At 37.7% G+C, this 26,226-nt stretch overlaps 1 protein-coding gene across 8 annotated transcripts in view; it reads right to left on the bottom strand.

Annotated features, from left to right (window-relative positions):
• Ralgapa1 (Ral GTPase activating protein catalytic subunit alpha 1) overlaps positions 1-26,226 on the bottom strand; it is a 206,162-nt gene that overhangs the window by 144,798 nt on the left and 35,138 nt on the right. For all 8 annotated transcript variants that reach the window (XM_035445761.1, XM_035445756.1, XM_035445757.1 and 5 more), the window contains exons 4-10: positions 26,065-26,122; positions 20,656-20,699; positions 18,736-18,913; positions 15,158-15,273; positions 8,092-8,230; positions 6,770-6,978; positions 4,580-4,819 (exon numbers count right to left, since the gene is read on the bottom strand). In XM_035445761.1, coding sequence (XP_035301652.1) covers positions 4,580-4,819; positions 6,770-6,978; positions 8,092-8,230; positions 15,158-15,273; positions 18,736-18,913; positions 20,656-20,699; positions 26,065-26,122 — 984 coding nt within the window. The remainder of the gene's footprint in view (positions 1-4,579; positions 4,820-6,769; positions 6,979-8,091; positions 8,231-15,157; positions 15,274-18,735; positions 18,914-20,655; positions 20,700-26,064; positions 26,123-26,226) is intronic.

The raw sequence follows: 26,226 nt of genomic DNA, 5'->3' as shown, positions 1-26,226 counted from the left end.
TGCCTCTGCCTCTCAAGTGCTGGTATTAAAGGCGTGTGTCACCACCACAGGCACAAAAGGCCTTTTATCTCCAAATATTTTATAACTACATTGAAAGAGAAATACAGTAGATAGCTATTCAAACAGAAGGAACTAAGATTTGTTTTAATTGCATTACTTCTAAATGGTAATATTCTTTGTTTCATGAAACTTTACTCTTGCAAAGTTCAATATAAATATAACTTTTCATAGTAAGCTATATTTTATAAACTTACACTTAAGGCTGTGTTCAGAATTATTACTACTAAAGTGCTTCATAAAAGATTTGCTACAGATAAAGAACACGGACAGTTGAATAAAATAGGAGTGATGATGTGAAGTATGAAAGGAGAATTCAACATAATGACACTGAAGAAAAAGAAGTATGAAATGCTGGAAATGAAAAATAGTAAGTCATATTAAAAGTTCTGTGCAAAGTTTCACCAACAGAATAGATGAAGGAGAAAAAAAAATAACTGAGCTGGAAGCAAGATGGAGGAACTAGAACAACCCAGTAAGAGCAAAATTAAGGTAATAAAAATGTACAAGTTGGAATTCCAAGACTCATATAACATCATGAAAACACGAAGTCTAAAGGTCATGAGCATAGGGGAAAAACTTCATTTTAAAGACATAAAACATTTCAAAAGAATCAAACAGAAAATTCCCTAGAGTTAGGAAAGAGATGCCCATCCATATAAAGCAGGCATTCAGGACACCAAACAGTAAGGCCAGAAAGAACTTCCCCTTGAATTCTAACTAAACTACTAAATATACAGAACAAAGAAAGCATATTGAAAGTGGTAGAGAAAAACATCAAGTTACACATATCTATCAGAATAAAAGCAGATCTGTCAACTTCAACTTGAAAAGTAGAAGGTACTAGAAAGATGCACTTCAAGCTTTAAAAGTCAATTGGTAACCCACAAATGCTGCCAGACTGAGCAAAACTGTCACAGTAGAAGAATAAGTAAAAACTTTCTGATGGGATTGTCCTTCTGTGTATATATTTCTCTTATTGGTTAATGAATAAAACACTCTGTGGCTAGTGGCCAGGCAGGAAGGATAGGCGGGGCTACCAGAGGAGGAGGATTCTGGGAAAGGTAGGCAAAGTGAGCCAGCCAGGCAGAGTCCGGATGCTGCCAGAGGAGTAACTGGATGAGCCACAGACTCGTGGCAATACATAGATTGATAGAAATGGGTTAATAATTAAGACAGAGCTAGCCCTAGTCACCAGCCAACCTCTTTGTAACTAATATAGCATCCATGAGCTTATTTGGGGCTGAGGCAGCTGCAGAACCAGGCTGGCAGGAAAGAGTGCTCATAATAGCTTTCCATGATAAAAACAGGCTAACAGAATTTATAACCATTAAGCCGTCTCTCTATAGAAGTTACTTTAAAGGAATGATCCAGACTAAAAAGAAAAAACAAACAACCCCTCCACAGGAAATATATCACACAAGAATAATAGTTAATCAGGAAAGGAAAAAACAAAACACTACAAAAATCAACAAAATGACAGGAATCAGTACACAGCATTCAATAAGACTCTGAATATTAATGTTCTCAATTTCCACACACACACACAAAATAGACACTATCTTAGGATAAAAGGATATAAAGGGAGTTCCAAGCAAATGAACCTAGGAAACAAGCAGATGTCATTATAACATCTGACAAAGTAGACTTCACAACAAAACTAATGAGAAAAGATAAGAATGTAACTTTATGCGACTGAGCAAGCAAACCATAAAGAAAATATCATAATGCTCAACATATATGTCCCAAGAACAGGCATACCCATTTCACAAAACAAATACTACTAGATGTACAGTCACATATTAACTTCAGGACTACAGTTGTGGGTTACTTCAATATCCTACTCTTACCTACTGATAACTCATCTAGACAGAAACATGTGCATTAAATGACATCATATATCAAATGGATTTAACAGAAACCTTCAGACTATTCTATCCAAATATATATTCCATGCAAAATATAAATTTTTCTCAGAAGCCCTTGGAATATTCTCCAAAAAAGATCATATATTAGGACACAACTGAACTATTTTCTGGTATCCTATCTGATCACAATGGAGTAAAACTATATATAAATCAACAGCAAGAACAACCCTAGAACACATACTCATGGAGATTAAACACCATTCTATTAAAAGAGGAATGAGTCCTTGAAGAAATTAAGAAATTTCCAGAAAACAAAAACACAATAAAGAGCTACTAAGACACAATAAAAGCAATCCTAAAGGAAAGTCTGGAGCTCTAACTTCCTGTATTAAATAACCTGAGAGATCTCACGAAAATAACTTAGGGTTCTGAGTAAAGAACAAATGTCAAGATAAACTCACTGCTAGAACCGTGAAAAGTCTGTTGTGAGTAACCAATCGCTTTCTATTTGGGTTTGATGCCTGCTCCACAGGAGGACATTCACATCTGTCATTGTAAACCTGCTCAAATGCCTAGGTTAGGGAAGGCACAAGCTCTAGAGGGGAAGCTATTGCTGTCATTTTGGTAAATAGAGAAGATGTGTCTATCAAATTACCCCCCCTCCCTTTGGGAGACAGGATCTCATTAGACTGGGCTGGCCTCAAACTTAGAAAGATCCACCTGCCTCTGTCTGCCCTGCCAGACTCTACTTACTGAGTTCTGGAATTAAAGTCATGAACCACCACATTTGGTCCTGAAATTACTCTTTAAATAACTATGTTTATACCCATAGATTAGTACTACTGTTAGGGTAGTCAGAAATGCTTCTTTGTGCAGAGGTCAACAATGACTGCAAAGATTCATAACTAGTCAAAGGTCAGGGAATAAATGACTATTGAATGCCCAGGTATAATGTGAATCTATAACACCCCCTCGGAGAACATTCAGGAAGAGGGCAGAAAGAATGTAAGAGCTGGCTCTTGACCTGGACACATGGGGAAGGGCCTAGGCCTGGCCCAGGATGATGTGGTAGACTTTGGGGAGCCCCTTTTGAGGGCCTTACCCTGCCTGGGGAGTGGAGAGGGGATGGCTAGGGGCAGGTGGGATGTTGTGGGGGAGAGGGAGAAGGGATTGACATCTGAAGCAAGCTTGTTCCTAATTTGAACTAATAAAAGAAAAAAAAGAAAAAAAAAAAAAAAAGAATGTAAGAGCTGGACCCAGGAGGTAGAAAGGTGTGGAACACTGACTTCCAGGCATGCCATGGTTGTCAGACTCCTTAATTCTCAGCAGCCACGAGTACCTGCACAAGATCTGCATGAGGTCAACATCCTGTCATGGAGCAGGAAAGGGTTCATGGGCCCCCACCCTGCTCTGAAGATTTATACACAATAAAGGGTTGATGCGGGAGGGAGAAACATTTTCTTCAGTAGTATAGCCACTGGTAAGGGACCCACACTCCTGTAAACAAAAAACCCTAATGAAACTAGACATGAGAAGGAGAGCTAGTTGAGAAGAGGGTTAGCTGAAGTGGGAGGGGCACAAAAGAGAATAAATGGGGACTATGGCTGAAATGTTTATGAAAATGTCATAATGAGGGTTGATTTTAGCTTAACAATTTCAGGTACAGTCCATCACTGTTAAGAAAGTCAGGCAGCAAGAACTTTAACAGTTACTCATAGCACGGTCAGGAGCAGAAAGAAAAGAAACATGCATACTTCCAGTACTGACCTCTTTCTTTACTACCTCATGGTTCAGTACACTAGCCCAAAGAATCATGTACACATGGGGCTGATGGTTCCCATAGTAATTAATTATAATCAAAACAATCCCCCATGCCCACAGGCCACCTGATCTAGACCATTCCTTAGATTCTCTTTCCTGATAATTCCAAGTTGTGTCAGGTTGACAATTAAACTAACTACCACAGTGTGCCGACCAGTTTAAGTTGACTTCACACAAGCCAAAGTCACCTGGAAAAAAGGAACCTCAATTGAGAAAATACCTGTACCAAACTGGCCTGTGAACAACCTGTGCTGCATTTTCTTGGTTAATAATTGATATGGAGGGCACAGCTCAATTGGGCAGTGCCACTCCTAAAACATAAGAAAGCAAGTTGAGCACAAGCCATGAGGAACAGGCCAGTAAGTATCAATTCCAAGGCCTCTGTATCAGCTCCTGCATCCAAATTCCTGTTTTGAGTTTCAGCTCTGACTTTTCTTGGTTGATGGCCAATGAACTGTAAGTAAACCCTTTCCTCCCCGGGTTACCTTTGGTGTCATGGTGTTATCACAGCAACAGAAATCCTAACTAAGACACACAGTGAATAATTATAAATTATTTTGGTGTCACAGGGAATATGAAGGGGAGAAAAAAGGAATGATGAGGATGCAACTCCAGTGGAGCATGTGTTTAGCATGCACAAATCTCTGTCTCACTTTGAGAAGAAACCAACAACCAGGAAATAGGAGGATAAAGGGAAAATTTTAATGATTTTCATGTAAGTTTAAGAAACTTAAAATTAACTTTAGGATCAATTTTAAATAGCTAAAAATCAATATATCCAGTAATAATGACAAATTTTCATTACAATCTAAAAATGTTCATAGGTATTTTACCTGGCGAAATATCTCTGTGACAAAGTTTACATTGCTTCTTTTAGATGAAAACACTCTTCGAACAATTTCAATGTCTGTGAGATGTTCTTCGTCAATGCTACAGAGACTAGAGGAGCTAGGTTCTCGCTCTGTGAGAGTGCTTGTATTAGAATGAGATTGTTCTGGCTCTGTAGTTTTGTCTGCTTTATCAACATTATCATTTTTGTTTTCTTCTCTGGATACCAAACTAGCAGCTGCTCTCTAAAATGAAAACAAAAGTCAAAGAATATCATTATCACTCAACTTAAATGTTTTGCTTTTAGTAAATATTGGCATATCCCAAGGCCAATATACAATTATACTTAGAATCCATGCTGAATAATTAAGCATAAATGCAAATAACACCTAAGTGACAGAAAAGCTCAAAAGTGTAGTAACAAATCATCCACTTACCTGTAATTAAATTGAAGTGATTCAATTAAGCCCATATGAAAAAACTTTCAGCACATAGTCACAAACAGAGGAAGCTCAGGTCTTTAAGAATGAGTAAGTAACTGACAAGTAAACAGCATCAGGCTATTTATTTCACAGGGCTGATGCACTTATGTACTCACAGAGACTGTGAAACCATGTACAATACCTGCACATTCAAGCCAGATGGGAACCCAGCCCTGCTGGGTGGAAGTGGACATGGGATCCCACCTTTAACCAAGAAGCTATCTGCAGCTGATACCCACTAACAAAGGGGGAAAAAAATCAGTTTTCTCCAGTGGACTCTCACTGGATGTATCAGCCACACCTCAGGGAATGTTCCATGGCCAGAAGGAATTGGCAATACAAAACAAATTCAATGGCATTTTTATAGACTTTCTGTCTCATTTTGCTTTTTTTTTAAAATCTTATTGGTCATCTACTTGTTTTTTATTTTCATTTTTGTGGGTATGAGTATTTCTTGTTTTGTTTTTTGTGTGGGGGGGTTGTTTTAAAGAGAAAGAACATATAATTAGGTGGATAGAGAGGTGGGAAGGATCTAAGAGGAAGCAGGAAAGAGAAAAACAGGATCAAAATACATTGTATTTTCAATAAAATTGCTTAAATTTATAGAAAGGAAATAAAGATTTAATATTTAAGTCTGTGAAAACATTAAATTCAAATAAATAGCATCACTCAGTGAACACACACACAAACACGTCAGAGAAAGCACAGTATTAGGGGAAAAGAGAACTTGAAAAAGAAGGGTAAGGATGAAATAAACTGTTCAATTAAAAAAACAAAACAACAACATAATTTAAAATCGTAGTTTCTCCACTGTATAGCTATGTAACTTCCTATTATATTTTTAGGCTCAATGTCTGTTAATAATGGAGAGATTTGGGTCAGACTTCAAATCTGTATTCTGTGAATGTTTAGAAAATAAAAAGGATGAGGTTGGAAGATAAGTCAGTAGGTAAACTGATTATGGTGCAAGCATGAGAACTAGAGTTAAATTAAACATACACTGAATAGGGGAAAACATCATACAAAGGGCCAGTACTATCTTCAATTTCAGTAATCTCCAATGGATCTCCAAACCTATACTCTGTGAGTAAAGAAGACTATCATTACTATTAAACTACTGAGATAAATTGGAACCTAAGAGTAATACATGTTTAAAATTATCTTCTATATCCCTCAAGCTTTCTTTTCTTTAAAAATGTTTTTTTAGGTATTTATTATAAAAGCTTTATTTTCTATTAAGAAATTAATACTACTTTCGATGGGTTTTTTTGTTGTGTTGTTTTGTTTTTTGTTTGTTTGTTTGTTTGTTTACCAAGACAGGGTTTCTCTGTGTATCCCTGGCTATCCTGGAACTCACTCTGTAGATCAGGCTGCCTCTGCCTCCCATGTGCTAGGATTTAAGGTGTGTGCTACCACCACCCAGCTACTACTACTTCTACAATAATAGTTAAAGTTTGAGTACTTGAGAGGCAGAGGCAGGTGGATCTCTATGAGTTCAAGACCAGCCTGGTGTACAAGAGCTAGTTCCAGGACAGCCTCTAAAGCCACAGAGAAACCCTGTCTTGAAAACCAAACAAAAAAGTTTGAGTTATGAGATAGATTTATTCAAATAACCCATCACTAACATCCATTCTAAATACGCTGTGTACCTAAGGCAGATGAACTCAGGAAGCCATTTCTAACTTTAACAGCCTTGCTTTATTTGTATATTACCTGAATATTCTTTGGCAAGACTTCACCTTCCATCCCAGGAATATTAGGTCCTGAATGTGGTTTTGGCTCCAGCCAGAAAGAAACCAGCCAACGAATGACAATAACCCGAGCTTGGATGAAAGGCTCTTTTGTACAATATATTGCTTCATTGGTTTCAGCATCCTTCTTTATCATCACATAATGAGGCTTTGGTCTGATCTGTGGGATATCTATGTGAAAAATTGAAAACAAAACATAAAATGAAAAAATCAATTACCCTTAGCTAAGCCTACACTTTTAAACTCTTACAGAGTATATTCTGAAACTACACTGGTTTTAGAAATGTTAGTAAAAAAAAGAAAAAATCATTTTATATTGTTTGATGTTAGTTAAGAACCTAGAAGAGCTGGGTGGTGGTGGCGCACACCTTTAATCCCAGCACTCAGGAGGCAGAGGCAGGCGGATCTCTGAGTTCAAGGCCAGCCTGGTCTACAGAGCAAGTTCCAGGACAACTAGGGCTGTTACACATATAAATCATTTCTTGAAAACAAAACAAAACAAAAACAACAAAAAGCAATCAAGGAGATGGTCATGATGGCAACACCTGATCCTGCAAGTTGTCTGAATTTGCTATGAGGAACATCCTACTTCAAAATAAACTTTCTGCATACAGATTTATCTCTTCTTTTCATATATGGATTGCCCAGTTCTGCCTCTACTCCAGATTTGTACCCAAGGTTCTATTGCAAGCCTCCACCAGGTCAACTGGCAGAACCACTAAAATTTGGACAAGAAATGACAAAAAGATTTAACAATTAACTATTTATACAATTTGATTGTTGGTTGAACCCTTGTGAAATCTTAGGGAAAAAATTCATAATATATAGTTTAAAGTCAGGCATGATGGTACACACCTGTAATCCCAGCACTCAGGAAGCTGAGATAGGAAGATCACAAGTCTGGGACCAGTCTGGGTCTAGGTTATTGGGTACCAAGTTTCAGCCAACCTAGGCAGCTTACTAACTCTCTGTCTCAAAATTGAAAAAAGAAAAGAAAAAGTACACACACACACACACACACACACACACACACACACTAATGATCAGAGAAACATTAAAATTCAATTTAAGCTACTGCTAACTCTAATGGATAAGATCCAGAGAGTAAGATTTTCATGAAATCTTTCCATTCTCATAAATGCATGTTCATTGTAAATCTGGGTATAGCATCAATACAAACAGTAAATGTGATCGGTTAGCTTTATGTAAACAACAAATGCCAACTTTACACTGACATTTTATTATTATGTGTGCTTTTATATAAAAATTATAAATTATACCTACCAAGTACAGGATGATATAAACTATTCTCCTTGCAGATGTTTGGGAAAATATAAGGCAAGTAAAACTTCTTAAAATGTGAAAACAAAAATGAAAATCCCCTTTCTTGGTTTTCTTTGTTTTTCCATTCTAAACTTTTTACCTAAAAATAAACAACACTGTTAGAATCATCCCAGAAGACAGAATCTCTTAAAATACAGTCTTGCTGTTATAAGCAAGCCTATAGAGGTTATGATAAACTGACTATGAGGATCACAATATACAGCAAAATTCCATTCTTCATTTTTATTATCATGTTCAAAGTGTTTGTATAATACAAACATGTATTATAATGTACAAAGTGCTTTCACTATACAATTTCCATACATACACATATAATATGCTTTAATTATAACCTAGTCTTTAAAATTGGCCTATATAAAATATATTACATATATTTAAAATATCTTACACTAAATTGTATATTGCAAGATTATAAAAATGACTCATTTGGCCATATTAATGACGAATATACTAATGTTCTCTTCTCACTATCCCTTCCTGAATAAATGAGACGAAGGTATATGTGACTGAGAAGGAGTATGTTTGTGTGTGTGTGTGTGTGTGTGTGTGTACGTGTGCATGTGTGTTCACAATGGTAGTAGATATCAAAGTCTAAGAACAGGAAGCAGGGTATACATTAAAGGAAGCAGCTCAGTGAAGACTTTGAGCTTGAGATATGTACAAAGATTGTTCATGCAGTGTGGAGTAGAAGAACAGGAGGACACAGAGTAAAAATATTGTAGACTTCCAGGAAAATGAGAAGGATACCCAAGAGAGGAGTTTGCAAAGGTCCAAGGTGAGTTATTGGAACCTAGCCAAGTTAAGGAGAATGTCTGCAAAGCATGCAAATGGTGATGTGGGTAAATATGATTACTTTAAGAAGGCTAACTACATAATATACTGAGAATATGAGACAAGATTGTCACAAAGAGAAGGATGGAGAAAGGGGGATAGATCTGTATACATATTAATTCTTTAACTTTAGTCTTTAAGAGATTCCAGAATGGGCTGGAGAGGTGGCTCAGAGGTTAAGAACACTGGTTGCTCTTCCAGAGGACCTGGGTTCAATTTCCAGCACCCACATGGCAGCTCACAACTGTCTGTAATTCCAGTTCTAGAGGACCTGACATCTTCATAGAGACATTCATGCACATAAAAATAAATAAGCTTTAAAAAATGAGAGAGAGATTCCAGAAATACCAACACTTGGCACTGATAGTAATGAGTATCCAAGTACCTAGATACTGGATTCTAAGCACAAATCTTCAGAGTGGGCCAAGGAAAGTACAAGATAAAACTGTAACTAAAGCAGGTTGTGGTGGTGTACTTTTAATACCAGCACTCAAGAGGCAGAGACAGGTGAAACACTGGGAGTTCAAGGACAGCATGGTCTACACAAGTGCCAAGACAGCCAGGGCTACATCAAAGACTCTGACTCAGAACAAACAAATTTAAAAACAGAAAAAAAAAATCCAACAACAACAAAAAGAATTATATTGAGGAACAGCTAGATGGCTCAGTGGGTAAAGGTACTTGCCAACAAGCCTGACAACCTAAGTTCAATCCCCCAGGACACACATGGTGGAAGGAAAAGAATCAACTCTCACAAGCTGTTCTCTGACCTCCACATTTGCATTATGGACACCCCTTGCCTTCCTCCAATGAAATAAATAAAAATGTAACAATTTTTTCCCCCAAGACAGGGTTTCCCTGCATAACCCTGGCTGTTCTGGAACTCAATTTGTAGACTAGGCTGGCCTTGAACTCAAAGATCTGCCTGCCTCTGCCTCCTGAGTGTGCACCATCACTACCCAGCAAAAATGTAACATATTTTTAAAATAATTTTATAAGAGACGATGCAAAATGCATAGAAATCATCTTGAAGTCACAAGAATCCATCAACTTATATGAAGATAAACAATTATATGAATAAATAAATAGAAAAGGGAGAAAATCTTTGCAGATAATTCCTGACCTACATGAATGTAGGTACCATGACAGGACTGTTTTCCAGTGTTGGCTAAAGGGGAAAAATTCAAATATCCCAAGGGATGCACACTTGGCATATACACATAGTTAATTAATAAAAAGAAATAACTGATTATGCTAAAACATGAATTTGTAAAGCATTTGCTAAGTAAAAGAAGCCAGTCGAAAAAGAATACACTGTGTGAGTCCATTCTGACTTCACTAAATGAATTAATCTATTTGAAATATTAAGATAAGCAAATATAGATTAGTGTTTCCCTAGGGCAGGAGATGAGTGATACTGGAGTGAGAGGTCTCTTAATAGGCTTGAGATTTTTTTTCAGGGGAAACTAAAATGTTTCAAAATTATATATAATGACAGCAGGATGGTCCTTAAAAACATCCACTAAACTGCACATTCTATGTGACAGCTAGACTGAATGTACATGACAGATCAATAAAGCTGTCTTTAAACAATGACTCGTTGGCAACCATCATAGTAAAAATTCAACGAGATGGCTGGGCAGTGGTGGCACATGCCTTTAATTCCAGCACTCGAGAAGTAGAGGCAGGTGGATCTCTATGGGTTCCAGGCCAGCCTAGTCTACAAATCGAGTTCCGGGACATCCAGTGTTGTTACACAGAGAAACCCTGTCTCAGGGGGAAAATTCAGCCAGAAGTCGTCAAGAGATACTAAAACTATGAGTAAAATTTTGAAGAGGAGGTTATATAATTAGAATGGATTTCCCCCCTATTGACTGATTTATAAAAAGAAAAATCCTATTAATAGTATTACCACATTTGAAAAGCCTGGCATAGCAGACACTACCTTAATAAAAGCATCAAGAGCTACACTACAGATATATACAAATTCACTGAAAAAGACACAGAGATTTTTTAAAAATCATTAAATTGTAAGACGCAAAACACAAGAGAATGTCTTTGCAACACTGAAGTAGAAAAAATATTTTTATTTCTTTTATTCTTTAGAGAGTGTGTGTGTGTGGGGGGTGTCTTGCTATATAGCCTTGGCTGGCCTGGAACTCACTACATAGACCAGGCTGGCATCCAACTCTTAAAAGATCCACTTATCACTATTCCCACTGTTGTAACTAAAGGAGTGTGCCATTATTCCCAGCAAGATCATTTTTCTCCTTGAAAGCAGCAAGTCTGATTCATGAAAGAAAAAAAAAAAACTTGGTTTCTTGGACTTCATCAAATTAAAAAATATCTCTTCTTCAAAAGAAAGGAGGGCAGACAAAATGACTCTGGATAAAAGTCTTTGCCACACAAGCCCAATGACCTGAGTTCAATGCCCAAATGCCCACCAACATTATAGGGTAAGTAGCTGTAGTATATCTGCACAATAACATCTACTCAGTAAGAAAAAGAAAATGGTAAGACCCTGTTGAAGACATCACCCACTTTGGTTACAGGTCATTTAGAGATCAGTCTCAAAATGGCCAGAAAACTTTCTCCTGTTGGCTAGCTAACATACTTCTGGAAGGCACAATGAAGGCTGCTGGGGGAAAAGAGACACCAATGGTCTTATTTAGGACTGAACTCTGAATGTTATAATATTGAGCTGCCAGGCAAGTTATGCCCACTGATGTAATAACAGGCACGATGTTATGGGAGTCAACAACTACTTCCTGGTTGGATTAGAGGCCTGCTTCACAGGAGGGATTTCATGTCTCGTACTGTAAACCTAGTAAAAATCCCAACTGGAAAATTCATAGGCCCTAGTGAGGAACCCGCTGGTGATGCTTCGCTAAATGGTCCTGTAGTCAAACTTTTCTAAATACTGATGTTTACATCCATACATTTGTTCTACTCTGAATCATGATCAGAAAAGCTTTTTCTTGCAGTGAGTAAATAGTTAATACAGAAACTCCTTTTCAGAAACTGGTCAAAGTGCTGATAAGAAGTGGCTGTGGAAAAAAAAAAAAAAAAAGAAGCTCAATTAAAATGCTTCTTTATCCAAGGACAGAGTTTTATCAAAGTAATGGCAGTGTGACAATTCAGGAAGAACAAGGAAAACTAAAGTCATGGAGAAGAAGAAAGAAGAAAGAAAAAGAAAGAAGAGGGCAGAAGAAGAGGGAAGAAGGAGGAGGAGGAGGAGGAGGAGAAGTAGAAGTAGAAGTAGTGGCTGTGAGGCCGGGCGGTGGTGGCGCACGCCTTTAGTCCCCGCACTTGGGAGGCAGAGGCAGGTGGATCTCTGTGAGTTCGAGACCAGCCTGGTCTACAAAAGCTAGTTCCAGAACAGCCTCCAAAGCCACAGAGAAACCCTGCCTCGAAGCCCTCCCCCCCCAAAAAAAAGAAGTGACTGTGAATGCTTAGCCATAGATGGATCAAAATATATCTCATCCAAGGCTTACAAGAGCCAATGGAAAGAATGTAAAGCCAAAGGATGGGGAAGGAAAGTTTGTTTTACTCTTAGGGGGCCTGCCACTGAGCTCCCAAATAAATACATGGAGACTTATTCTAATTTATGAATGCCTGGCCTTAGCTGGGCTTGTTTCCAGTCAGCTTTTCTAACATAAATTACCATGTTTCTTTAACTACATTTTGCCTCTGAGCTTTTTAACTTTCTTTATTCAATGCGTGTTTCTTTCCTTCTTACTCAGTGGATGGCTATGTGGCTGTGTGGTTGGGTGGCTGTGTGGTTGTGTGATTGGGTGGCTGTGTGGTTGGGTGGCTGTGTAGCTGGGTGGCTTGTGTGGCTGGGTGGCTTTGTGGTTGGGTGGCTGTGTAGTTGAGTGGCTGTGTGGCTGTGTGGCTGTGTGGTTGGGTGGCTGTGTGGCTGTGTGGCTTGTGTGGCTGTGTGGCTGTGTGATTGGGTGGTTGGGTGGCTGTGTGGCTGTGTGGCTGGGTGGCTTGTGTGGTTGGGTGGCTTGTGTGGTTGGGTGGCTGGCCCCAGCATCATCCCTTCCTTCTCCTTTCCTCACTCCTCCCTCTTCTTTCAAGCCTAGATTTCTTCTCTTATTTATTCTCTCTGCCTGGCATGCCAGCCCCACCTATAATTTCTCCTGCCTAGCTATTGGCTGTTCAGCTTATATTAGATGAATCAGGTGTTTTAGGCAGGCAAAGTAACACAGCTTCACAAGGTTAAACAAATGAAATATAAAGAATGCAATACATTTTTGCATCATCAAACAAATATGTTACAGCATGAATGAATGTAACACATCTTCAACTAATATTCTACAAGAAAAGTTGTGAAATTCTGTCTTCTGGTCATGACTTGGGCTGTTGTATAAATCAGCTCATAGTAGCTGTGGCTACCTGCAAAGATCAAGCCACTCAAAATTCCAGCATGAGTAGGAGACAAGCTGTCAAGGACCAGTCCTCAGAGAGGAGGTACAATGGTTGCTGAGGAAGGGAGAGTCACTTTTCTTTGGAAATGTGTCTTCTAGATGGCCCCACACCTATGCACATATGGTCAACACTAACTGGGTTCTGGAAAATGATGATGAAAAAGAGAAGGAAAAAAAGAATTATCAGGAGGGAGACAGGAAAGGGGTCCTGAGGAGAGATGAAAGGAGGTGGTAGGGGGTGGTTATGATCAATATACAATGCATACATATATGAAAATTTTCAAAGAATAAATTTCAAAAAATAAATTATAAAAAGTTTAAAACAAATTATTGATCCATAAAAAAGTATGGATGATTCCCAAAATAATGTGAAGAACACCAGAATAAAAATGAATATGTATGATTCAATATATAAGAAATATGATGAAAATCACATCAGTTGTTGCTGGGAGAGGGATGCAAGGGTACATTATAAAGGGATCAAAGAAAACTTCAAACACTGAATGTGTGATGGTATCATGTAACAATATTCAATAAATTGTTACTGGGCCTTAAATCATGACTGACCTACAATCTCAGCATTTCAGAAGCTGAGTTGGGAGGATTATGATTTGATGCCAGTCTAGGATAAGCTAGGAGGTGAATACAAATACAAAAAGATACAAATACAAAAAAATACAAAAAGAAAGATCCAAAAAATGATATAATGTAAAGTCAAAATTAATTGTATAAGTAATTACAGCTCAATTAACCTATAAGGCAGTTTTAAAAAGTCATATGAAGTATCAACTTTTTTTTAAGATTTATTTACTATGTATTTAGTGTTCTGAACTCAAGACCTCTGGAAGTACAGCCAATACGCTTAACCCCTCAGCCATCTCTCCAGCCAAAGCATAAACTTTTTAAAAGCAAAATAATAACAGTAACAAATGCCCATTACAGAACACTTCCTATGTGTTGTGCCTCTTTTACTCTTAGTACTGTGTACTATTGAAGGTTCAAATGGAATAGATAGTATTCCTATCTATTTCCTAAGGAAACCTAAATGCAGAACAGTTAGGTAATCTGACAAAGGCTACATTACTAGTCAAAATTATAATCAGTATTCAAACCTTCCTAATCTAGCTCAGGATCCATATTAGCAGTATAGTGTCCGTTTCTCTGATAAAAGAACTTTTGTATTTCAAATAATTATAAAAAGTGTAAGTATGTGAAAAGGTGTTTTCATTAACCAGAACACACATATTTCCCATCTAGAGATGAACAGATTACCTTACTGTTTATGTGTAAATTAGTTTTCCCCTATCCCTATCCTGTCAGTCACCCTCATACTACATCTTGAGAGACTAATCCTAAAACAGCTACTCATATTTCACTTAAGTACCACAGCTGCTGGTTATTATGGAAGGATTAGAAAATAAGTCTGAGTGGCTCATATAAGGAGGTTATCCACATCTAGAACCTACTTCATGATAAGGTGACACACCTGTAAACCCAGCACTCAAGAGGCAGAGGCAGGCAGATCCCCTATGAGTACCAGGTCAGCCAGAGCTATATAACAAGTTGCAGTTTGACTAGAAATACATAGTAAGACCCTGTCTCAAAACATAAATGAAAGACTCTACTTCATGGGGCTGGGAAGATGGTGCAGAAGGTAAAGTGCATACCGTGTAAGCATGAGGACCTCAATTTGGATCCTAGGTACCCAAGTAAACCCATGCAGTGGAAAGATGGTAACATACCTGAATTACTATGTATTTTAAAAGTGCTTCAAGAAAATAGCTTGTGAGGTCTTCTTGTCCTTTATCTCCTGACTGCGGGGGAACAAGAGGGGTGACTTCCTCTATAGTTACTTGAGCTATCCAAAGACAAGAGAATTGTAGAATCATAAGACAAACTCCATAATACAAAAATATGACCAAATAAAATTTAACAACACAAATAAGCAAAATGAAAACTGCTTTTAAATTTTTCTAAAAGTTACATGTTGAAATAAACATGAGGATAATCCTGACAGCCCATAATTACTGTAAACTTGACAACTGGCATTTTTGTGAATCCTTGACTGAGAGGAAATGGAACAGGCATGAGCAGGTATGTAGTGACTGAGGGTAGGTACATGGACTTCACTAGAGAAGAGTCACATTGGGAGTGTCCATTACAAAATGCCACAATATGATGAGAAAAATTACTGTGAGGTGCTTATTCATTCATTACATCAGAAATCTGTGTTTTACTTTTCAGATATTAATTCACTATAATGAATGCTGATGCAAAAAAAAAAAAATGAACCCACAGTTAGCTAAATGCTCTCAAATTTCCTAAACAAAACCATCAGTAACTGGGTTTACTGCCTAAATTAGTAAGCCCACAACAAGATATTTTTCGATTCTAAAATAATACACTGCATGTTATTTCGATATTTAAGACCTAGGGACTTCTTAGTAGCTATAGAGGACTGTACACGTGGGTCGTGTTTTCTGTCCTATAAAGCAAATAGAAAAACTTCTACTCTTGGGGCTAAAGAGTTAGCACTTAAGAGTGTGTACTGCTCTTGTTTGCCCCAGGCTCAGTTTACCCACATCAGGTGGCTCACAAACCACCGGAAACTCCAATTCTAGGAGATCTGAGTCCTTTTCTCTGGCCTCTGTGGAAACCTGCATGTATGTGGTACATAGACAAGTAAGCACACATACATACACATAAAAAAAAATTAAAGGAAAGTTTGAACTTGGTTCTCAAAAAGAGAATGCAAAAGAGTTAACCAAAATGCATTTGAAACTAATCAAAAGATAAAAGAAAAAAGAAAGCTAGCTCTAAAAATATAGACAATTGAAAAAACAAAAAATAAAAATAAAAATAGAGACAAAAGGAAACCTACAGACGGGATGGATGGCAGTGATCCAAAAGGAAGTGTTTATGAAACATTAGCTGAATACTTCAAAATGCCATGTATGTAAATAAGCAGATGTAAGCGGCCTGCTTAAGCTGGTATATTTACAGACTTTATGCAAGCTTGTTTTTGTTTCTAAAATTTTATGCTACAAGTATAGTTTGCTTTGCTATAAAAATCTACATGAAACATCCAATATACAAGTTATGGACTGAACTGTGTACCCCCAAGATCCATTTGCTGGAACACGAACCCTCAATGTGACTGCATTTAAACAGAGAGATTGTAAGGTGATAATGAGGGTTAGGGTTCAGCCCTGAATGTATAGAACTGGATATAAGAAGAGAAGAAACATCAAAGGGTTTGCTCTGTGTGCATAAGCACAAGCATGCAAACGCACTAAGGGAAAAAACCCTGTGAGCACACAATGAGAAGGGAGTATATGAAGACTGAGAAAAGGTTCACCAGAACCCGGACCTGTCACCATCTACTTGTGGACTCCAATCTCAAGGAAATACACATCTGCCTGAAGCCACTTAATCTGTGGTATTTTGTTAATGCAGCCCTATATATCACACATGCTTACTAGTAAAAGAAGATATTTAACAAAAAGAAAAAAATTACTTTGATATTTAAGCAGAATAATACAAAGAGTAAAAAACATTAGAAAATTTTAGGTCTAAAAAGGACAAAAATTCACTAATGGAAAAAAAAAACAACGGAAGTTAAATAACATTCTTTTTTTTTTTTTTTTTTTTTTTGGTTTTTCGAGACAGGGTTTCTCTGTGTAACTTCCTATCCTGGCACTCGCTCTGGAGACCAGGCTGGCCTCGAACTCACAGAGATCTGCCTGCCTCTGCCTCCCGAGTGCTGGGATTAAAGGTGTGCGCCACCAACACCTGGCCATTAAATAACATTTCTAAAATTACAAATTAAATTTAAAATTAAAATGCAACTTTAAATTTAGAAATTTTATATGCAGCATTTTATAGTCACTGCACAAAGAAAAACACACTTCTATTTCTGTGTACATCGAAACTAATTCCAGCATACAAAACGATAAACAAGAAATAGAATTATAAATTAAAACCAGGAGTAGTACCCAATATCTCCCAACAAGAAGATCTTATATTTAAGACCATCTTTTACTACATAGTGAATTTAAGACCTGAGATATATCAGACACAACAAAACAAAACAAAACATGATGTGAACTGGTCTATATTAACCTTAATATGATTCAGATGCTCTGATATCTGGGACTTGGCTACCAGAGATAATGTCCTTACCAGGGCTGGCTAATTCCTAGTGCTAGTAGACTAACATGCTAATAATAACTCTCATATACAAACCACTCTGTCTAAAGTCCATGTGCATAAAGTCCTCTATACTGAGTCAAAGGTACTATTTTCCTGTCTTGATCACGTCAGGACCAAGGACTAGACAACTAGGGACTACCTTTTTGTACCAGAACCCACTGAAATCATTATTGACACTGCTGATTTTTACTTACCTTCACAGACTTGCCACTTTCTTCCCACGAAACCACAATAAAAGACCCTGCCCGAAATAACCTATGAACATCTGCTCCCCCTGTCTCCTGATCACTCACACACATTGTCTATCCAGGCCTATGACATGGGGTGTGTATCCTCTTGGAAACTAAGTGGCAAATTACTTTTCCAACAGCTGTCTTAAGGTGCAGGCCTCACTAAACTAAAGTAATACTAAAACCTACCTTTATAAACACTACCTCAGGCTGGGCATTGGTGGCGCACACCTTTAACCCCAGCACTCGGGAGGCAGAGGCAGGCAGATCTCTGTGAGTTCGAGGCCAGCCTGGTCTCCAGAGTGAGTGCAGGACAGGCTCCAAAGCTACACAGAGAAACCCTGTCTCAAAAAAACAAAAAACAAAACAAAACAAAATAAATAAATAAACACTACCTCAGAATACCATGTGATAACTATACCATGCATAGACATTTGACATTAAAAACAAACAAAAACTATACAGAAAGCTGCAGAGATGTTCAGTAAAATGCCTACTAAACAAATATGAGGACCTGAGATCAGATTGCCAGCACCCACATTAAAAAAAAGATAAATATGGCCTGTAACCCCAGAGCTATGGGGCAAAAACAAGTAGACTGCAGGGGTAGAGGGATAGCTAGTCCAGTTGATAGGTGAATTCCAGACTCAGTAAGGCACTCGGCTTCAAAAATAACAATAATACAGAGAAGCAACTGAGAAAGATTATCCAACTGTCAATGTCTGGCCTCCACGTGGCCAGCATGGGCAAGCACACTTGTACACACCTACATATAATACAAACACATTTGCGCACACACAAAAATGGATATAAACAAACACATTTTTAAGAAGAAACTACAGAAAACATACTGATAGATAACGTCTCATCAATCTTACTTTCTTGAAGGTTGAGTGGAGGATTAATAAGATTATCTAAAGTTCGAGGTCCATATTCAGATTGTGGTGCTGAAAATCCAGGGATTAAGCATGAAAACATCCAGAGCTGTTCTTTGCTGCAGTTATCTTGAAGAGCTTGCAACCATAACAAGAAGAGACGAACACCTTCCCGTCTGATCTAAAATAAAATGAAATGAAATACAGTACTTCTTAATAGACATGCTTTCTTGCTCCTTATGTCATAGTTCATTAGAACGATATTTTGTTGAAGAAAAAGAAACACAAGATGGAGAGTGAAGTCAGATACACCCAGGATATCTATACAACTCCCACTATTTTGAAATCTACATTCATAGATTCTTAAGAATAAACTTGGGTTAAGGATATTTCTCAGTGGGAGCATATGCAAGGTACTGGGTTCAATCCACAGCACTTGGGAGGAAAAGCAACCATGTTTGATGAAATCCTAAGAATAAACTACTTAATGTAGTAATTTTTAAATTAATTTTTATTTAAATTAAAAGCAATCTTATTTTACATACCAATCCCAGTTCCTTCTCCCTCCCATCCTCCCAAGCCCCCGACTGACCCCCCCATCTCACGCCCATCCACTCCCCAGGGAGGGTGAGGCCTCCCATGGGGGATCATCAAAGTCTGTCACATCATTTGGGCAGGGCTTAGGCCCTCCCCTCTGTATCTAGGCTGAGAGAGTATCCCTCCATAGGGGATGGGTTCCCAAAGTCCATTTGCACACTAGGAATAAACCTTGGTTCCACTGCCAGAGGCCCCATAAGCCCCCATATTCAGGGGACCTGGTTCAATCCTATGCTCGTTCCCCAGCTGTCAGACTGGGGTCTGTGAGCTCCCACTTGTTCAGGTCAGCTGTTTCTGTGGGTTTCCCCAGCATGGTCTTGACCCCTTTGCTCATCACTCCTCCCTCTCTGCAACTGGATTCCAGGAGTTGGGCTCAGTGTTTAGCTGTGGGTCTCTGCTTCTGCTTCCATCAGCTACTGGATGAAGGCTCTATGATGGCATTTAAGGTAGCCTCTCCACTGTTGTTTAGATTCTTAGGGTCATCCTTTGTGGATCCCTGGAGATTTCCCTAGTGCCAGGTTTCTTGTTAAGCCCATATGGGCTCCCTCCAGAAAACTATTTCCTTATCTCCTTCTTTCCTACCACCCAACACTACCAATCTAATCCAAAAAGAAAAAAGTGACAGGACAAATGGGTTTAGTGAAGTAGGAATGATCACAGGAATGCCAGTGAACTAATCCATGCTCTCTTCCCTAAAAAGTTCTGATTCAAATTATAAAAGTAACTTAATTTAAACAACTATTTTAAAAATTACTTAAAAGCACTCTGAAATGATCTCATTTACTATTTATTTGTGTCCTAGCTACAAATCTGGAACTCTGGAATAACCACTGTGCTGAATGACCTAAACTAATCCCCATACAGGAAAGACTACAAACACTAGAACCAATAAATGAATGCTCTCTCAGAAACGGAACAGAAAACAGAAAAAGGAAAATTCACCCTCTTAACAGGCACTGAATTCTTCCAAGTGGCTTTTCTCAAATGAATTAGACAATCAATTGAACAGACTTCAGGAAAAAGACAAGGTGGGAGAGTCAAAGTGGTATGTATGCTTTGCTGGTTTTGTGTGTTGATTTGTCTGGACAGGGTCTCAGAGCAGACCCAGCAGGCCTCAAACTGGTTGTATAGTTGGAGATGACCTTGAACTCCTGGTCCTCCTGCTTCCACCAGTGCTGGGATTCAAGAAGGGCGTTGTTACACCCACTTTATGCAGTGTGACAACTCAGGGCCCTGTGTATGTTTAGCAAACACTCTCAGCCACCCCAGCCCTTTACTCAGGGTTTTTTTTTTAAGTCATAGAAAATAAATATAATTATATTATACCTTTAAGGAGTTTCCCGTGTGAAGTAGTTTCTTTAAAATCAGCCCTGAAAAGAAAAACATGATTTTAAATATTCCTATCTTCTTATCTATTTATAAGTGTCAGAGTTCTCGGTCAGACTTGGAAACACTTTTTAAACAAGTCCTTGGCAATCTCTAAATTGTTCTTGGTGACTTTGGTAACCCTTTGATCAAAACTGAGGTCAGAGAGCATATAAAAAGTCACCTCTCAACACAGTTAAGATTTACTTTATTGACAAAATTTGGTCCCAAAATTGTGATTAACACAACAAATCTCTTATTTACCATGAAAGTATAAAGAAAATATTTAACACTAGTACAAAAAAAAACTATTGTAAGAAGATTTATTTAACCAAAAGAACAATCATTAATTAATTCTACTATTTCCTAATAATTGTTTTCATTACGCTATCATCCAGAAGTGCACCATTCACTGTGAACCAATCTAAATACAGTATTATGTTTGCTACGATTTAAACATTTGTCTTTGTTTTACTTAACCATACAATGGCACATTGAAGCTTAAATAATTTTCTTCTTCTCTAGAGGAAAACATTACATACATTTTGGAATTATCACTTACAAAAATTTTTTTTTATCTTTTTTGATACAGGGTTTCTCTGTTTAGTTCTGGCTGTCCGGGAACTCGCTTTATAGACCAGGCAGGCCTCAAATTCATAGCGATCCACCTGCCTCTGCCTCCTGAGTGCTGGGATTAAAGGCGTGAACCACCATCTCCTGGCAGCATCAACTGTTTAAAACCTTATATAAAGGGTATTATATACAGCAATTAATTTATAAGTTACTGATTTTCATATCTAATATTAGCTTTTCAAATTTATCTACACTGGTCTATGTAGCTCTAGATAATTCATTTTTAACTACTTTAATACTTCATCATTATACAAATATACCAAAAATGTATATTTATATGAAAACATATGGCTTACTTCTAAATTTTTGCCACTATCAAGAATAATAAATGCTATTATTCATGATTGCCTGTTACACATAAGACTTTTCTTAGGATATATAAATTGCAAAGAATCACTCACCTTCAGCTTTACCAAATATTAAGAAATTTTAAAATATAATGATAATTAACAATACCAAGCAGTGTATTGTAAGGGGAAATGCTGACCACGCCAACTTGGGTATGGTCAGAGTGACGGAGCAAGGTTTAATTATCAGAGGCAAGCATGAGGCCCGCTTTTTCCCTCTCCCGCCTGGCTGAATGAATGAGCAGGCATCTGCTATAAACCTGGTCACTGGCTCCATTGTGTGAATACTTTTTTTGTTTTTTTGTTTTTTTCCCGAGACAGGGTTTCTCTGTGGCTTTGGAGGCTGTCCTGGAACTAGCTCTTGTAGACTAGGCTGGTCTCGAACTCACAGAGATCCTCTGCCTCTGCTTCCTGAGTGCTGGGATTAAAGGCGTGCACCACCAACGCCCGGCCCATGTGAGTACTTTCTTAATAAACTATTTGTGATCAGTTCTGACTCCATATTGCGCTCGGCATTAGTGTATAATAGTGCTCTGATAAGTGACTGCAGCATGATCCAATAACAAAGTCTAAAATTTGATAATCTAATTAGTGTTAAGTTTTAATGTTTCCATTTGATGTTTTCTAGTCACAATGAATGTCTTTTTGTGCATTCAAATTTTATAATTTTATTCAATTGTTTATCATGTCTTTTTCAAAATTTTGTAATTTAATGATCTATATTATTTTTATTTATGTGTGTGTGTGTGTGTGTGTGTGTGTGTGTGTGTGAATGCCATGCGTGCAGGTGCTGTTGGCAGCCAGAAGAGGACATCAGATTCCCTTGGAGTCACAAGCTGCTGTGAGCTGTTCTGTAGGTGCTGGGAATTGAACTCAGGTCTCCAGAAGAGCACCACATCCTCTCATCCACTGATCAATCTCTGCAGCCCTAAGTTTTTGTTTTTGATTCATATTAAGACTTCTTTATATATACTGCCTCCTTATTTTCTGTCAGCTCTATAACCTAGAGCTATCTTTTCTCAAACAAGTAAGTTATGTTTTTGTTGGAGGAAGTAGTATTCTTTCACACGCAACAAATGTCTTAAATTTTAGACCCGGTGTGGTGTTTCATGGCGTTAATCCCAACACTAAGTAGATAGAGATAGAAGAATTAGGAAGGAGTTCAAGGCCAGTCTCAGCTGCACAGCAATTAAGAGGACAGCATAGGCTTTATGAGATTACATCAAAAAAGCAAAAAGCATGTATCTGTATGTGTGCATTTGTGTGTGTGTAGATGTCAATATGATCAACACTTTTATTTTTAGGTATACTTTCTATGTATAAAGAAAACCTTGACTTTGCTATTACAAAGATAAATCAAATATTTCTTTCAAAAGCTTGTGAGAGGTTTTTCTTTTTTCTTTTTTTTTTTAAATTTTGGATTTTGGGCCAGGCTGGCCTGGAGTTCACACCATTCTTGAAGCTGTCATTATAAGAACAAATGACTTCAAAGATTATGTGAAAAGGATAGAAGTATCCTAAAACTGGACAATGAGGACTATTTTCTAAAAAACATTGAATTTTACTTCAAAGAATAAATTTTATCTATGCAAATTGTATCTCTTAATGAGGTTATTTTTTTAAATCAACTATAGCCACTAACAATTCATAAAAGCCAACAACTTGTAAAAAATCACCTGAATGACAAAGAAAAACCACCATTTATGAATTTTTACAAGTTCTACATAATTTGGAATACTATTAATCATGACAACTAGGTAACATAAATATCTTTTGATGATTAAAGGCTTGACAGTCGTCAAGAAATACAGTACATCTAGCCAGGCAGTGGTGGCGCATGCCTTTGATCCCAGCATTCACAAAGCAGACAAGTGGATCTCTGTGAGTTCAAGGTCAGCCTGGTCTACAGAGCTGGTTCCAGGACAGCCAGGACTACACAGAGAAACCCTGCCTCTAAGGAAAAAAAATAATAAAACAGTAAATAAATACAACAATAAAGTTTAATATTATATAGAAATTGATAAATACATTAAAAGTTCAGATGTCTCAAAGTTTTACAAAGACAATCTTAAAGAACATTTTCATGATCATGAAATTCAAAAAGTTCACTATTCTTTTGAGTACTTTATTATGTGCTCACTAGCAATTAATATCTTTTTGTGTTATGTTTATTAAAATATTTGGGCACCATTCAAAACTTGTCTTTTGAATATAGTATGCTGTTATGTAAAAATCATTTTTAATTTCTTGGGGGGCAGTTCTGAGATCTAACCCATGGCTACTTGCATGCTAGGCATATAACCTACTGTTGAGCTAAAGCTCCAGGCCAATCCTCAAAGTTCATTTTTGTCTAGGGTTTTGACCTAAATAGACCTATGATTTTCCTTTCTTCTGGCATCCAAGGGCACTTTGTACGTACGTGGTGCACATAGAACCAAGAAAGCACATACACATATACCTAATTTTTTAAAACATGTTTTTATTTTTAGTTATAAGTATGTGTCTAAGTGGAAATGTGTGCATATGAGTTCAGGTGCCCTTTGAAGCCAAAAGAGGGCATCGGAGTCACTGGAGCTGGAAGCATAGTCAATTGTAAACTATCTGTTATGGGTGCTGGATGAATTCAGGTCCTCTGTAAAAGCAGCAAGCATACTGAGCCACTGAGCCATCTCCCTAGACCCTGTGACTCTCTTTCCAAATACAAATACAAATTTCTTCGTAAATATGAAGTTAATTGCATTCAGGCTCAACAATGTAGCTATACTCCCTATGTCATATACTCCCTATGTCATATACTCCCTATGTCAGAGGGCATGAGAAAGTCTAGCAATCAGGGCTGACTACTTACTTGCTGACCCCTTTCTTAATAACCAGGGGGGTTGGAAATAACCCTTATAATAACAGCTCAAAAGCCGTGTGGTTATAATTTGAATGTAGCAAAGCTCGACTTCATTGTTTCAGCTTATTTCCTGATAAACTCAAAATCTGTTTTCTCTTATTTGGTCTTTGACAGTAATTTGCAACATACTCTTTTCTTTGTCTTTCTTATCTTCAGCTTTTGTTTCATGAGCTAGAGAGCCATATTTGAAGAGTCCTTGAAGCAACAGTGAGCTCAACTCTAGTCCCCCTGCTTTGTTTTCAAATCTGAAGCATGATCATATATGGAGTATATGTCTGTAATCCCAAAACACTGGAGGCAGAGGCAAGAAAATCAGGAATTCAAGGCTTGCCTAGGCTACATAAGTGAGAATTTGTCCCAAAATTACTTCAGTACTCAAACGGTGAAGCAGGAAGACCGATGCACAGTGAGCACAGTTGAGGGGCAACTCATGCTACATAATGAGTTCAAGGCCAACTTGGACTATAATGTGAGAGACCCTATCACAAAAACAAACAGAAAATCTAAAAGTCATAGCTTTGTGGATTCTTCTTTTTGGCATTTGCATCTCTCTCTTATTTCTGATTCATGAAGATACTCATCTGGAGTCTAAGCCTACCTCTATTTTTTAAAAAAATTATCATCACTGCTAATGCATCAGAGTAAAGGAAGAGATAGATGAAAAAAATATTGCGAGCCAAATCAACATACATACATATATAGATTTTCTCTTCCCCTCTCTCATCTTCCTCAACTTGTCTGTTCTGCCTTGGGTTTGTGTGTTTACTGGAAATTGAACACAGGACCTCACATGTAAACCATAAGATCTACCACTGACCCTAGGCCCTTCATTTAAATTTTAGTCTTAGATTCCCAATCTGCCCTTGTATTTTCCTCTCTATAGTACTGAGTATCAAATTTAGAATCTTATACATTCTAAGCAAGCACTCCACCACTGAATTATATACCCAGCTGGTTTTTCATGCTTTCATTTTTAGATGGGGTCTTGCTTGCCCAGGCAGGCCCCAAATTTGTGATCCCCAGGCCTTGGCATCCTAGGTAGCTGGGATTAGAGACCTGTGGAATTACAGCCAGCTTGCTCCTGAACTTATGTATGTACATGTACACATGCATATGTGTATGAAAAGTGGAAGCCATGGGTTAATACTGGTGCTTTCCACCTAATGTTTTGAGATAGGGTCTCTCTCACTGAACCTGGAATCTGTGTTTTTAGCTAGACTGGTAGGTCAGAGAGAGGCTTGGTATCTGTCTTCAAACCTTGCCCCACTGGGGTTACTGGTATGCATGTGACCACCGTCAGCTTTTTAGATCTAGGTGCTGGGGATCAGCACTCAGAGTGCCATTTACCCAGCAAGCACTTTATCTAATGAGTCAACTCTATAGCCTCTTAAATTCTGTTTTCAGTAAAACCAACAATGAACTCATTAAAAATAACTGATAAATCATTGTATAGTTTATTTCAGATGTGAAATATATATTTATATTACTTACCAATACTATGAAACTGCCATCGCTGATGAATTCTTTCTGGAAGAAGTTGTAAAATTTTCTAAAAATCAATATAAGCAAAAGAATGAGTGAAATCAAATAATGAGTCAATATGTTGTAAAGTATGGAATATTAGAGGGCCACATTAAGAGTTTCTCATGTTAA

The sequence above is a fragment of the Cricetulus griseus genome, chromosome 5 (genome assembly GCF_003668045.3).
Source record: "Cricetulus griseus strain 17A/GY chromosome 5, alternate assembly CriGri-PICRH-1.0, whole genome shotgun sequence".
NCBI lineage: Eukaryota > Metazoa > Chordata > Mammalia > Rodentia > Cricetidae > Cricetulus > Cricetulus griseus.
Note: the sequence above shows the minus strand (reverse complement) of the source record. Positions and strands in the feature narration are given on the sequence as shown.